General features: G+C 49.3%; 1 protein-coding gene across 4 annotated transcripts in view; it reads left to right on the top strand.

Annotated features, from left to right (window-relative positions):
• ASXL1 (ASXL transcriptional regulator 1) overlaps nt 1-13,303 on the top strand; it is a 70,049-nt gene extending 56,746 nt beyond the window's left edge. For 3 of the 4 annotated variants that reach the window (XM_058562947.1, XM_058562948.1, XM_058562950.1), the window contains 9 exons: nt 2,241-2,361; nt 2,438-2,535; nt 3,131-3,224; nt 3,688-3,840; nt 5,109-5,272; nt 5,367-5,463; nt 6,793-6,898; nt 7,202-7,835; nt 8,374-13,303. In XM_058562947.1, the coding sequence (XP_058418930.1) occupies nt 2,241-2,361; nt 2,438-2,535; nt 3,131-3,224; nt 3,688-3,840; nt 5,109-5,272; nt 5,367-5,463; nt 6,793-6,898; nt 7,202-7,835; nt 8,374-11,292 (4,386 nt within the window). In that variant the 3' untranslated portion in view covers nt 11,293-13,303. The remainder of the gene's footprint in view (nt 1-2,240; nt 2,362-2,437; nt 2,536-3,130; nt 3,225-3,687; nt 3,841-5,108; nt 5,273-5,366; nt 5,464-6,792; nt 6,899-7,201; nt 7,836-8,373) is intronic. The other variant, XM_058562949.1, reaches the window with a different exon arrangement.
• Nucleotides 13,304-15,279: the final 1,976 nt, after the last annotated feature.

Here is a 15,279-nt window from a genome sequence, read left to right as displayed (position 1 = left end):
TAATTTGCATCATTTTGTGTCTTCCTTATTGTTAGTGAGGTTAAATACCTTTTTGTGTGATATGTTAGCCATTTAGATACCCTCTTTGGTGCAGTGCCTGATTCATGTCTTTTGCCTGTTTTTCTCTTGGGTTGCCTTTTTCTTATTGACTTATGTAGTCTAGAGACAAATTCTTTTATTGGTTATATGAATTGTAAATGTCTTGTCCAGCTTGCTAGGTAGCTTGCCCTTTTTAATCCATTGATGGTGTCTTTTGCTGAACAGAGGATCTTAATTTTAATGTAGTTCAATGGATTGATTTTCTCCTTTTTGAGGATTAATGCTTTTCATGTCCTGTGTAAGTCTTAGAAATGTTGGGTTAAAAGGTATATACATTTTTTAGATTTTTGCTTACAGTTTACCGCTGGCAGTGGATGAACCTTTTGGCACCATTTTCACTCTCACTGACAGTGTATACATGATTTTCCCACACTCTTGCAGCGCTGGAGTTTTGGGGTCAGTTTTGCCAATGTAATAGACCTCCTATTCATTAATGAGTATTTTAGTTTGCCTGTGCGATTCAGAGAATAAATTTCTTGCATCATTCCAAGAATGGGGCAGCGAATAAGCATAATTGCATATTAATACTAAAAATATTCTTTAGCTTTTGATTCTGAGGAGTATTTACAGCTTGTAGGGAAGAGATAAAGGTCTAAAAAGCCATTTTCTTGTTTATTAGAGTCAGCATGATTTTGGCTTAAATTAATGAAAATAAATTGATAAATACTTAATATAGTGGATCAAGGGACCTCAAATTGATGAGTTAGAATTTTGTGGATTTCCCTTATAAATTTCTGGTATTTTTGTAAGAAGGAGAATCATGATTTTACTGACTCTTCTTCACACACTTTTATTCAAAGAAGACGTCCTTGCCCCAATTTATCTCTGCTCCTCCTCTCTCCAACCCCTGATAGTCATTCATACTCCTAGTTTTGAGGTGTGAGGTGGCTCCTGTTTTTCTTGGGGATGGGTAGAGTTTAATTCTGAGACTCTACGGCAGAGCCTGTTGGAAGAAGTGTTTGTTAGGAAATGAATTTTGGGGAGGAACTCTCCTCTATACTGCAGCCTTTTTTCCACTGTCTCGCTTTCATTTAGATCTTCATCAGTTTCACTGGACTTCTTCCACAGTCTCTCTCTTCTTCCTGCATCCTGTGGTTAACAGAATGAAATTCCTAAAACTCAGATCGTTCCCCTGATTAATATCCTTCAGAGACTCCGAAACAATCAGTATCTTAATCCCTCAGCACATTGTCATGATTGTCTTATGCCCTCTTGCTATCTCTCTAGCTTCCTCACATATCCAGTTCCCCACACTCCTACTAAAATCTACAGTTTCCTTGAGCTTGGAGTATTCTTCCACATTTGCTCATCCCATCATATAGAACTTCCTTCTGTCTCCCCACTGCAGCCCATCTGCCTACTAGCTAACTTCTTTTAAAACTCAGCTCAAGCAAGCATCTCCTTGGAAGGTTTACCTCCCTGATCTTTATTCACTTTGTGTACCTCCATGCTCTCTTTCCTCCAACCCAGTGAGTTAGATGCCCCCTCTTCCAGGCTGCCACAGCTCTCTCTCTATACCTCTGTCACTTTTTTGTACTGTAATAGATTTAATTTTCTCCCATACTCAATTGAGCTCCTTGAGGGCAGGGCCCTGCTTTCCCCTCCTCATACCCGACCCTCGCCCCAGGAACTAGCATGGTATGACTTACAGGAGGCACCCCATAAATGTTTAATGACTGAAAGCAAAATCATATCTTTTTTTTTTTTTTTTTGGTGAGGAATATTAGCCCTGAGCTAATGTCTGTTTACCAATTCTCCTCTTTTTTGCTGAGGAAGATTGGCCCTGGGCCAACATCCGTGCCCGTCTGCCTCTACTTTTATATGTGGGATGCTGCCACAGCATGGCTTGATGAGCGGTGTGTAGGTCCGTGCCCAGGATCCAAACCTGCGAACCAGGCCACCGAAGCGGAGGGCACTAACTTAACCACTACACCACCAGGCTGGCCCCACAAAATTATATCTAGCTTTCTTGATGTATGTATGAAAAGAACTTGCTGAGAAAGAGGTCAGTTAGAAAGGGATAGGAACTTATCAGAATTCTAAATCGCTCTTCTTCAAAAGCAATACACATTTAGGAATGACTGCTGTGCTTGTAGGATTTGTAGGGTTTTGCTCACCTGAGTTGTGCCTTGCTGTCACAGAAGGATGCCCTACAGTGGTCTCGCAATCCAGCTGCAGTGGAGGGAGAGGAGCCAGAGGACACAGCTGATGTGGAGAGCTGTGGGTCTAATGAAGCCAGCACTGTGAGTGGTGAAAATGATGGTAAGTACCCTTAACAAGATGGGCAAAGAGCCACAAGCAGTTGCTAGGGACTAACTTTTATTTCCGTCTCTTCCAGTTTCTCTTGATGAAACATCTTCGAATGCCTCGTGTTCTACAGAATCTCAGAGTCGGCCTCTTTCCAATCCCAGGGACAGCTACAGAGCTTCCTCACAGGTAAGGGAGGAGAGTTGGTCCCTAGGCTGGGGGGGGATAAGTGAGGCCAGGTGCAAGGCAGGCTTCTTCCTCCTGCAGTTAACTGTGAGCATGTTTGAAGAGTGGAGAAAATCAGTTTAGTCTCCACCTGTTAGTACCATTTAAAAGTGGGCTGTAGGAAAGGTGGGTAGTGGATCTGAGAGCACAGTGATTTGTTTTTTCTTTTTACTATGCTGGATAATTTTGTTCATTCTTAACACAGTAAACACTGGAACATCCAGGGAGAAGTAGAGCACAGTGCAGAGCAGGGAGAACACAAGCTTGGGAGTCAGCAGTTTGAATTAAGCCTCTGCCACTCACTAGCTGTAGGACTTGGGAAAACCCTTTATCTGTAAAATGGGGATAGCGATGCATTTTTTGCAGCTTGGGGTGATGCCTGGCACAGTGGCCGGCACCTGGCTCAGTAACATCAGTCACTGCTGCTGTCGGCATTACCTGCCCGCGCCGATACCAACTGTGTTTTATAAGACAGTGGGTGGAGACATGGTCGAGGGGGACTGCTGTTGTGGCCCTGCGGATGACTCAGGCTCTTTTTGTATTCCCTCTGGGAATATAGACAAACAAGCAAAAGAAAAAGACCGGGGTGATGCTGCCTCGAGTTGTCCTGACTCCTCTGAAGGTAAACGGGGCCCACGTGGAATCTGCATCAGGTATGTGTAAACTCGCGACTGTGGTGCTCCTTCCTCAGGTCCTGGGCCTGCCTTCCTCTGGCAACGGTTTCTGACCTAGGTAGGGCAATGCCAGTAGAGGCAGGAGACCCTCTCTGGCAGGCAGCACGCTGTGGTGGTGAGACCTGACCTAGGTTGCAGTGCTGGGCTCTGCTGGACACCCTCCCCTTTGCCTCACAGGGCGGTTGTGAGGGTCTGATGAAGGAGTGTGCAGGTGCTTTGTAAAACGTGCAGTGCTATACAAGCTAAGATGGCGGTTTGGCGTTCTTGCATGATATTTTAAAGCCAGACCATGAGGTGGTGATCTCTGACAGCCCAGGGCTGGGCCGTGGAAGCACCCGGGATTGCTGGCAGCATCTCAGGGAGAGCTGGGAGAAGTAAGCTGGTCTGAAAGCCGTGGGCGCGGCATGTGATACTTTTGACCAGTGGAATGCTGTGCCTTCAGGGTTCTCGGGCCGCCACGCCGATGGCGAGAGTGGCAGCCCGTCCAGCAGCAGCAGCGGCTCTCTGGCCCTGGGCAGCGCTGCTATTCGTGGCCAGGCCGAGGTCGCCCGGGACCCTGCCCCGCTCCTGAGAGGCTTCCGGAAGCCGGCCACAGGTGAGTGGCTTGGCACTCATTTCTCTGCCTGTAAAGGGGGCCCCTGCAGGCCTAGTGAGAAGATGATGTCTTCTACTCCACTTCCTTTACCAGTTTATTTTTACTTCTTGGGTGGCCCTCTATTTTTGGTTTGCTTTTACCTTGTATTTTGGTTCTCTCACATAACAGAGCTTCTCTGCTAGACTTGAGAGAACTTGTGGGCAGAGATGGTGCCCCACTGCTCCTTGTATGTCCCTGTAAGGGCCTAGCCTATGCCCGCCTTGGTACTACTTAGTAAGTGTTCCGAGTGAGTGAAAATTACTTCTGAGCTTCTCAATGAAGAATTCCAGCGTCTGTTTTCTTTCTTTTGGTAGCATCCTGCCACATCTATTCTCAACATCTGTAGTCCCTGTCAGACGCCTGGTCAGTATGTTGAGTGGAAGCCTGTGTTGATTTTGGGGGATGCAAACAAATTCAGTAGTGTGTACCTCACCCCCCCTGCCCCCGCCACCCTGTAGGGCTACTTGCAGGGCTAGTATGCTGTTTGCTACTTCAGGATTTATTTCTCAAAGCCCACATGCTGGTTATTTGTTGATGGGCCACATGAAACCATTAAGAAGACTAGCCTTGACTTCTGAAAATGAGAATAAACCATTGCCCAAGTGGGAACTAGGTTTTCTGTCTTGCTGCTTTTCTAATTCATCAGCAATGCTCGCTCTAAGGTCTCACGGGTCTCTGTTCTTAGTGATTGTTCAAATAAAAGGAACATTTGCGGAGGCTTCTGTGAGAGGTATTGACATTTCCGTGGGCTTTAAACAACGCCTTAGTACCTTTCTGTGTGGAGATCATACCTCTTCAGCCCATTCACAGAAGGCTTCTGTAGATTCTTCTATAGTACACTAACTAGATTTGGTTTTAGATAACTTGCATCACTTTTCCAGTTGGCTTTGTAGAGCCTGTCCTCCAGCTTCAGAGGGAAGCTCGGAGCCTGCCCCTGCGTTTTCTTTGGGAAGAGTGTCCTCCTCAGGCTGTGACACAGCATGGTACAGAGTCTTGTCTGAGAGAATCCAAGCCCAAGTGTTCTGTTAGGTTTGATGACAACGACAGTAACCTGGAAAGAATAATTGCAACATTTAGGTTAGGGTGGACTGGATGATTGAGCAGATGGTGTGCAGATGAGTTCTGGGTAGCTTGGATGCTGCCACCAGTTTTTCCCTCAGTTAGCATTTGCCTTTTTGCTTTAAGAAGCCAGAAATGTACCTTGCTTCTTCCCGCTTCAAAAATCACAGGTCAAATGAAGCGCAACAGAGGGGAAGAGATAGATTTTGAGACGCCTGGGTCCATTCTCGTCAACACCAACCTCCGGGCTCTGATAAACTCTCGGACCTTCCATGCCCTGCCATCCCACTTCCAACAGCAGCTCCTCTTCCTCCTGCCTGAAGTGGACAGACAGGTGCAGATGGGGAGCCTCTTCTTTGCTTCTCCGGGGCGGGCTTCTGTTCTCCTTCTAAGTTTCTCTATTGGATTTTTCGCTTTGGTCCTTCCAGGTGGGGACAGATGGCCTTCTGCGTCTCAGCAGCAGTGCACTGAATAACGAGTTTTTCACCCATGCGGCTCAGAGCTGGCGGGAACGCCTGGCTGATGGTGAGTAGACGTTCTCATCTCCGACGGCTTGAGAGATGCCTGCCACGTGTGGCGTTGCTCGTCTCCTGGTATTTAAAACCCAAATGCTCATTTTTCACCAATCTCTTTCTTTTTTTCAAGGGATATTTAGTATAAGGCAGGCTGTCCTCCAGTGCTAATGAATGTGCTGGGTGTTAGTGTGCTCTGTAGCTCTAAGGAAGGTACAGAGCTTTAGGGCTTGCACTGTTTTGTGTGTATGTATCCATGTGAATCACCTGTTCATCATTAACGCTAGAAACTCCTGTTCTTTCCAGTAATCGTGGCGTTGTCTGCATGGGTGGAGTGCACTGTTGCCTTGATGTTAAATTCCACCAGGTGCTCTGTCTTTTTAGAGATTGCTACTTGGCGTGGTTATTAGCTTCTCTTAATTTAATTTTGTGGGGAAGCTACATGGGGAGTATATTGGGAGGGCCCCAAGACCTCCTCCAGGTTCAGTGATTCCCTAGGAGGACTCACAGGACTCAGCAAGTAGTCATACTCATGACTATAATTTATTACAGCAAAAGAATACAGAGCAAAATCAGCAAAGGGAAAAGATGCCTGGGGTGAAGTCCAGGGAAGCCAGGAGCAAGCTTCCAACGTCCTCTCCCAGTGGAGTCACACAGGATGCACTCAGTTCCCCCAGCAACGAGTTGTGACAACACACGTGAAATGTAGTCTCCTGGGGAAGCTCGTTAAAGACGTGGTGCCCAGGGTTTTTACTGTTAGCTGGTCATGTAGAAAGCCTCTGCCTGGCACATACCCAAATTCCAGATTCCCCAAAGAAAAGCCAGGTGCTCACCATGAACTATCTTGTTTGCATAAACAGTTTAGGCCCAGGGGTCCATTCCTGTCAGGGAGGTGTGAACCCTCCCAAAATCCAAGTTCCCGGATGTCAGCCAAGGGCCAGCCTTGTAAGCAGGCCTTTCTAAGGGTAATGGTCAGGCCTGCTATGTTAACTTTTTTCTGCACAGGGAGTAAGAATGGTTCTTTTATTTGTTTTTTGTTTTGCTTTTTTGATCAATGTGATGCTTGGTGTTGAATGACTGATTACCCTAAGGAAGAGTAAATTTCCCTTATAATAGATATGTTAGTTCTGTCCTGAGTAAGAGCATGATGTGAGCGAGCCTCTGGAGGAGACAGGAGCCAGCTTGAGGAAGATGATGAGGGTTAAAAGAAAATTTCCAAACTCACTGAAGTCACATGTATTTTGAAAACTCCTGACATGGTAGAACTGCAAGATTTGGTTTTCCCTAAGACAGACATTAATATCCTGAATGCACGCACTCGAAAAGTTTTATTTCTCTCTAGGCGAGTTCACTCATGAGATGCAAGTCAGAATACGACAGGAAATGGAGAAGGAAAAGAAGGTGGAACAGTGGAAAGAAAAATTCTTTGAAGACTACTATGGACAGAAGTAAGGCACTTGCTGCTATGAGTCCTGGTCTGGGCTTTTGGGAGTGAATAGAGGCAGATGTTCTCAAAGTCATGCATACTAATATGTTTGACAGAAATGTGGAGATTGCAGTGACTCTGCTCATTTAGCTTAATGCCATTCACAGGGAAGCTAACATCGGTTTTTCTTTGGTCCCTGTTATGTACCATGCAGATTTATTTTGTTCTGAGATATCTAATATCTGGGTGTGTATTTCTTATTCGTAGAAATAAAACAGACATGCTCTCTCTGCCCTATAACTGATGGTGTGAGTTTGGTTTGCAGATTGGGTTTGACCAAAGAAGAGTCGTTGCAGCAAAATGTGGGCCAGGAGGAGGCTGAAATCAGGAGCGACTTGCATGTCCCAGGAGAATCAGCACGGCCACAGCGTGGACCGGCCACTCGGCAGCGAGATGGGCATTTCAAGAAACGCTCTCGGCCAGATCTGCGAACCAGAGCGAGAAGGAATCTGTACAAAAAACAAGAGCCAGAACAAGCAGGGATTGCTCAAGACACGCAACCTGTGGCACCAGACATCCCTCTCTACAAGGATGGGGAGGCTAAGACCGACTCAGCAGGGGTCGGCAGTCTCCACCTGCCAAGCACATCCTCTGCAGCACCAAACCTGGAGAGTCCTGAATTCCCAGTCGAAAGTGTGGCTTCCCAGATCCAGACCAATCCAGACGACCTGGCACATGCCTCTGCGTCTCTAGACAGAATTCCCAGTTTGCCTCAGGAGACTGTGGATCAGGAACCCAAGGATCAGAAGAGGAAATCCTTTGAGCAGGCGGCCTCTGCATCCTTTCCCGAAAAGAAGCCCCGGCTTGAAGATCGTCAGTCCTTTCGTAACACAATTGAAAGTGTTCACACCGAAAAGCCACAGCCCACCAAAGAGGAGCCCAAAGTCCCGCCCATCCGGGTAGGACGCTGTTTGATTCCTGGCTGCCCTAGAGCCAGCTTCCCTTTGAGAGTCAGGAGATTTGTGGAGACCCGTGCAGGACAGAAGGCCCCAGGCCCTTGTGTTAATTATGTGGGAGTGTAGAGCCCTCCTCAAGAGAGCCATTCTTGAGACTGATTTGATGGTCAGGGGTTTAAGTTCTTTTCTCCCTCACTTGTTTTGTTCACTCTGTTGAAATTATCTCCAGAGGTCAGAATCCTGTGGGGTTTTTAAATATTTCATTAGGTGGTGTTAGGTTCTTTGTGTAGTGACTCACACAGTCCCACCAGAAATTAAATTTAGAAGTGTGGCACATAACATAACAGCCCTTGAGCAGAATCTTTTCAGAATAGTGTGGTGCTGTGGGTAGCCATTTTACCGTGATTATTTCGTTTTTGAAGAAAATCATTTGATTCTTTAGGCCATAACCCCTAAGCTACTAGACTCCCAAGTTAGCTTTTCAGTTCCTGTGTCAGGTCACCCAGCCAATTAAAACTGTTTTCTAATTCTTCTCTTGCAGATTCAACTTTCACGTATCAAACCACCCTGGGTGGTTAAAGGTCAGCCCACTTACCAGATATGCCCCCGCATCGTCCCCATCGCGGAGTCCTCCTGCCGGGGCTGGACTGGTGCCAGGACCCTCGCGGACATTAAAGCCCGTGCTCTGCAGGTCCGAGGGGCGAGAGGCCACCACTGCCATCGAGAGGAGGCTACCACTGCCATCGGAGGCGGGGGTGGCCCGGGTGGAGGTGGCGGCGGGGCCACCGATGAGGGAGGTGGCAGAGGCAGCACCAGTGGTGATGGTGGTGAGGCCTGTGGCCACCCTAAGTCCAGAGGAAACCCGAGGACCCCTGGAGAGTGTGCGTCAGATCTACAGCGAACACAACTACTGCCGCCTTGTCCTCTAAACGGGGAGCATACCCAGGCTGGAACTGCCGGATCTGGAGCCAGGAGAGAGGACCTGGCTTCTCTCAAAAAGGAGGAGAGCTGCCCGCTACAGAGGGTTCCAGATGTCCTCACAAGCGTGCTGGAAGATGCCTCCCAGCTCCCCATTGCTCCCACTGGGGACCAGCCATGCCAGGCTTTGCCCCCACTGTCCTCCAAAACTCCAGCACCTGAGAGATTAGTTGAGCCGCCTACGTTGCATCTAGACGTTAGAACTGAATATGAGTCTGGTACCACTTCCTGGGAAAGGGATAATGAGGAGCAAGGACCCACTGTTCCCCCAGAGGATGGTCCTCTTCAATCTCTAGTGGAGGATGTAGTATTAGAAGAAGGAACTGGCCAGGCTCTAGACGGTGACAGTAATCCCACCATGAAGGATCCTGTGAATGTGACCCCCAATTCCACCCCTGAATCGTCATTGGCTGGTTGCCTGCAGGACAGACAATTTGATGACGAATTAGGACTTGGTGACTCATGCCCACTTGTGAGGGAGAGTGCTACTAGACAAGAAAACTTGAAAACTGAGGCTCTTGCCTCCGATGGTGCTGCTCCTTGGATGCCCAGCCTGTCAAATGACAAGGCAATGGGACAGCCTGAACTCAGCTCCAGAGAAAGCATCCCATCTGTTGAGCCGCAGGTGGGAGAAGAGTGGGAGAAAGGTGCTCCCCTCATTCCTGCATTGCCTGGGGGGTTAACAGCTGAGGAGGGTCTAGATTCCCCTGACAATTTTCCTTCACTGTGGACAGTCCTGTCTCGAGGGTGCGTTGACAGCACTGGCAGCGACTGCAAAGAGGTAGAAGTTGAAAAGCCGAAGATCAATGGAGACTCTGAAGCACTGAGTCCTCACAGTGAGTCCACAGACACAGCCTCAGACTTTGAAGGCCACTTCTCTGAGGACAGCAGTGAGGCCGACACTAGTGGAGCCACCATGACGAAGAGATCCTTGGTGGTAGATGAGGATGAGAAACACAGTTGGGACTGTTCTGCCTCACTCTCTAAGGTGAACGGTGGCCCGAATCCGGTTACAAGGACAGACGAGATGGTTGCTCCTCAGAGCTGGGTGTCTCGCGTATGTGCAGTCCCCCAAAAGATCCCAGACTCCCTGCTGCTAGCCAGTACAGAGTACCAGCCAAGGCCTGTGTCCCTGGGCAGGCCTGAGTCCTCAGTCGAGGCCACTAACCCACTCGTGATGCAGTTGCTGCAGGGCAGCTTGCCCCTAGAGAAAGTTCTTCCTCCAGCCCTCAGTGGGAGCAAACCCGAATCCCCACGACTCCCGCTTATGAAAGAGCAGAGCCACGGTGGCTCCCTGGGGATGGGATCTTCACAGGATCCTGGGGAAAACAGTTGCGTGGTTGGCAGGAGCAGCCCCAATTCTTTAAGAGCTTCAAAGGAGCCCCTTCTACCTGAGTGCCAGGAAGCAAGCACTGGTCTTGCCAGGCTGGAGGCCACCCAGGCTCCTGGAGCACCCCAAAAGAATTCCAAGACGGTCCCAAGTTTAGATTCCCTATATCCAGTGACGAATCCGACAGCTGCCTCTGGGAAAGTAGAAGTAGATTCCAAAGAGCAGTTCTCTCCCTTTAGTCTTGAAGATCAGAAGGAAGCCCGTGACCTGTCCCGGTGCAGTAACTCAGACGCTGCCCCAGGCAGAAGTCTAGGAAATCTCACTACCTCGAGAGCCCCTTGTTTCTCATCTCCAAAGGTGATCTCCTTGGGTCCCGACCAGACAGGACAGGCCCTGGGTGATCAGAACAGTGCTGGAGGCCAAGGGAAGAAGCTCTTTGGCTCTAGGAATGTGGTTGCAGCCCTTCATTGCCCCAGGCCTGTGGAGCCAGCGGCACTGCCCGCTGATGACCCTCCCAGTTTTCCTAGTAGGAAGTTGGGGCCAAGCAAAAACTCCATGTCTATTGGGGAACAGACTGCCAGGGAAGACTGGGTTCCAAAGCCACCGCCTGCCTCTGTTGGCAGCATCAAGAGCGAGAAGACTTTTGCGGGGAGCCCTCTCAAGGTGACTGCAGAGAACAGAAACACGGCTGGGCCTGGTCCTCGGGAGCTGGTGGATCACTTGCAAGGGATGCCCTTTGTCCTTGACCTGCCCTTCTGGAAATTACCCCGAGAGCCTGGGAAAGGGCTCAGTCAGCCTCTGGAGCCTTCTTCTATACCCTCCCAACTCAACATCAAACAGGCATTTTATGGGAAGCTTTCCAAACTCCAGCTAAGTTCCACCAGCTTTAATTATTCCTCCAGCTCCCCTGCGTTTCCCAAAGGCCTTGCTGGAAGTGTGGTGCAGCTGAGCCACAAAGCAAACTTTGGTGCAAGCCACAGTGCATCACTTTCCTTGCAGATGTTCACCGACAGCAGCACGGTGGAAAGCATCTCGCTGCAGTGTGCATGCAGCCTGAAAGCCATGATCATGTGCCAGGGCTGTGGTGCATTTTGTCACGATGACTGTATTGGACCCTCCAAGCTCTGTGTATTGTGCCTTGTGGTGAGATAATAAATTACGGCCATGGGAAAAGGTGTATATTTAGTGTGTGTATTTTGATAATGATTGATCTTAAATCTGTATACAGAATATCATTGATATAATGGACTCTGTCTCTCTAGGCAGGAGCACTCTTGCCTCTTCCTAGAGTTCATAGTGCTAAAGCCCCTCTGTCACTTCTCCACCCTTCTGGTCTTGCTGGAAGGGTTTTCTGCAGGGCAACTTGTTGGGCTGCCCAAGGCCGGCCGGCCAGCCAGCCTGAGCTCTCAGACAGACAGAGTCTGGTGTGGCGTGGTGGGGAGCCTGCCTGACGCCCAGAGGGACTTGAAACTGAAGCAAGAAGGTTGTGTTCTCTACCAAGGGAACTGACCTACCCGAACTGAGTAGAAATGTCAGTCTTCCACTGGCCGCCTGGTGCCCTCCCTGCGGTCTCTCCTCCTCTGGAGAGTTGATGGGGAAGAAGTCAGCACAGGGTTAAAGTAACTCCCAGCAGTGCCCACCAGGGGGCTCAAAGCACCTGCTGACCTCAGGGTCACAGTTCAGTCATCTGCCAGTTGACGAGCCAGTTTGACCTTTGGTTCTGTTGCTGGAGCAAATTTGGGACTTGCCTGTCTCAGTACAATCTACTGGCCCACAGGAGCTTTTGGAACCTTGAACAGACCTGCTTGGACAGTGGGCTCAGGCGTAGGGTTGTCCTTCCTCTTAAAATGCCATCTGTAGACCTTGTAAGTCAGATGTCCAGACGTTTGACAGGTGAATTCCTCTGCTTGACACCCTCTCCGTCACTTTGGACTCTATGGGAGTGGGCCTCTCCACACACCTGTGTATGTAAAAGTCATTTTACATTTCCAAACAGTGTGTGATTCTTATTTTTATATTTTTAACTCTTTATCCTTGGATGTATAAAGTGAACTTTTTGGCTTCTGTAAGTATGCTCTATGCACCTCTAATGTTTTATCATGTATTTATATGTTGTACACAGTACTGGCCAATTCTGTAAATGGATGTATTGTACAGAGAACACAAGCGTCTCTCCCTTATTTTACGTTCTCGGCATCATTGCATTAAAGTGGTGTAATTGACTTCTGTCCGCCTCTGTCAGAGCCGCTGCGTGCTGTGCTGCCTGACGTGAAGGTGGAATGATTCACTTGTGTTCTGCCAGGCTGGCCCGGTGCCCTGTCACGCATCACCCAGTAGACCGGCTGCAGCCTGCAGAGCCACGGTCAGCCCCGCCCGCACGCTACTGAGCAGACGCGTCTTGCTCCTCACATCTCTTCTCCTCCTCCAGCCTTCACTGGCTGCTCGCTGCCGTATGTGACAAATTACCACCACCAGTGTTAAGTGCTTCTGGATTCAAGGGTGAGTGCCCTGGGCAGCCCCTATGTGGGCCTTCCAGACCCGGCTCCAGGGTCACCGCCTGTCAGCAATACCTGGGACCATGCTCTCCTGGGGCCACAGGGCTCCTTTGACATACGTTTGACAGCAGGCTGGGGAAGAAACAGCGATGCCTGCTACCTGCCTCTCTCCTGACACATTTCCAGCAAATAGGCGTCTCCATAGTTGTCTGCCCTCACCCTGCTTCCTGCCTTATTTTTTGTCCCTCGACTTGTGCAGAGTTGAGAGTCCTCCTTGTTTAACTTAGGTCTCCCTGTGTGAGTGCTTCTGTATGAAGTATAAAGTTGATACGACTTCAGCAAGTCTCATTTCACCTGAAAGGCCTTTTTTTTTCCATTTCATCCATGTGGCGTTTTTGTCATCTGAAGCATGAGTGAGAAGTTGGCGATGTGGGGTGATTTAAATGCAGTATTGGCCAAGTCCAAGTTGTCACCTTGCAGAGTCTTGTTTACCAAAGAGCGGGAGCGGAGGCCCGAGCCTGTTGGATTCTCTTCTTCCTTCTGCTGTGACCTTTGGGGCCACTCTCGAGTACAGTTGGAAACTGGTCTGGTCCATGGGGCTGCCCAGGGAAAGCACTGCTCTTGTATGTCTCTTGTGGTATTGGAAAAATAAACCTGTACAACCTGCACTTGTGGTCTCAGCCATCTTCTGTGGCCGCCCCGCTGGGGTGGGAAGGAAGGTCAGTTTGGAGTACGAAGCTGCGTTGAAGGAGCAAACGCCAGCTCACCTCACCTCGGCTCTGGAACTAGTGTTTTTGTGTGATGGAGCTCTTCTTTTGTGAGGTTCGTCCTGAAGGCACAGCTTGTCAGTGTCGCTAGTCTTTAGATTCTGTGTGGCGTGGTGAACTTTCCCACTGTGTGGACTGGAAGCAGAAATCTAGTGGAAGCAGTGAGGGTGCTTTCCCCCTTGTGAATCAGAGCCATGAACTGGGCCGTCCCTCCACAGCTGCTCATCCCAACTGCCTCACTGAGACTGAGACAGACTGCTGCAGATTCCTAACGGCTGATGAACTGTGGGGAGGGTGACCAATTCCGCCCTTGAAAGGCCATCAACACCAGCGCCTCCCTGCGTAGCAGCAGACAGCAGCGAGGGAGGTGTTGGCGCAAGATGGGGTCTGATGCTACGTGAGCAAGCCTGAGTGGATGACAGACTGCAGGGGTTAACTTCTTGGTTAAAGTCTCAGACTTCTCTGGAGTGCTTAAATACGTGATTTTGTGCTTAACAGGAACTATCTTAGTATATAAATACACCAAAAGTAAAACAAATGATAGGAAGTAAAGATTAATTAAAATACATATCCATTAATTTGTTTCCCGTGAATTGGAGGAAACAGACCTGATGTGTGGTGAACACCTTTCGGGGCGGTGCAGGCTGCAGTTTTGGGTTGCTGCTGTCTGACAGAAGTGTGGTTGGAGGAGGTACGGTTACGTGGCTGTGTGGGGGTGATGAGTACTTGTGCCTTCGCATCACAGCATGTTTGCCCACCTAACGTCTGCAGGAGCTCAGAATGCGTTAGAACCCAGGGTGGGAACCTGACACTGCCAGTTGCATCTCATCAGGGAGACGGAAGCAGCAGTGGGTTAGAATACAGGCCCTGCTACCCACCAGCTCGGTGGTCGGGGCAAGTGACTCAGCCTCTGCCGACCTTCCCACCTCTGCGTGAGGATAGTAGTTCCTGCTTCACAAGGTTGTTAGTTTCTGGCACACCAGACTGTTAGCTTGCACCAGGCAGGGACGATAGGTGCGTGAACTTAGGATCAAAATCTGTACGGCTCCTGCCATCGGCTTGACCCTCTCCCCAGAGGGAGGCCCCAGATTGGGGCTTCAGGTACCGTTCTCAGGAGTGGTGTGGGTTCTACGTGGATGTCTGGGTTTTGGCCTCACGCTGCAGTGGTTGAGTACACAGTCCTGAGTATAGAGACAGTGCTTGGCAGGGGAGCTGCCTTTTACTCGTGGTCCAAAGCACAAGGAAACCTAATGTTTCAGAATACGGAAAGAATATTATCTTACTGGCCTGACGAGGTATCATCAATTTGTTTTAGGTCCGACCCGCTCTTGAGGAAGTCGGACCCTTCTTGAGAGAGGGATGTGTGGGTATGTATGTGCGCAGTAGAGTAGCCACGCATCCATCAGGGGCCTTAAGGGCCCAAAGCATCTGCCTGCCCTGCGCCCTGAGAGGAGGTGGCACAGGCCGTGTTGCCCTTGTGTGTGGACGTTGTTTAAAGTGATGGAGAGGGTGGGCTTTGTGACCTTGGAGACTAACACTTGAAACCCAGTGTTGACAGTGCTCCCTGCTTCCTCTTGTCTCTCTGCATCAATTTGAAAGCCTGGAAGGAACATCTCTAACTACTAAAAGATGTAGACAAAGACTCTATAAGGAAAAGAGTTAACAGAAAGACAGCTGTCAGTGCAGTGGCTCTTAACCTTTTGGGGAACACGGCTCTTTTGAGAGCCCGATGGAAGCTCTGGACCCTCCCCACAGGAATGCACGTACACACAAAATTGTGTGTACTATTCCAGAGGGTTCACGAGCTCTCTAGGCAGCGGGGGCCCCTCATTTAAGAGCCACCTGACTGATAATAAATCTAATAAAATCTGGGTTTA

The sequence above is a fragment of the Diceros bicornis genome, chromosome 19 (assembly GCF_020826845.1).
Source record: "Diceros bicornis minor isolate mBicDic1 chromosome 19, mDicBic1.mat.cur, whole genome shotgun sequence".
NCBI lineage: Eukaryota > Metazoa > Chordata > Mammalia > Perissodactyla > Rhinocerotidae > Diceros > Diceros bicornis.
Note: the sequence above shows the minus strand (reverse complement) of the source record. Positions and strands in the feature narration are given on the sequence as shown.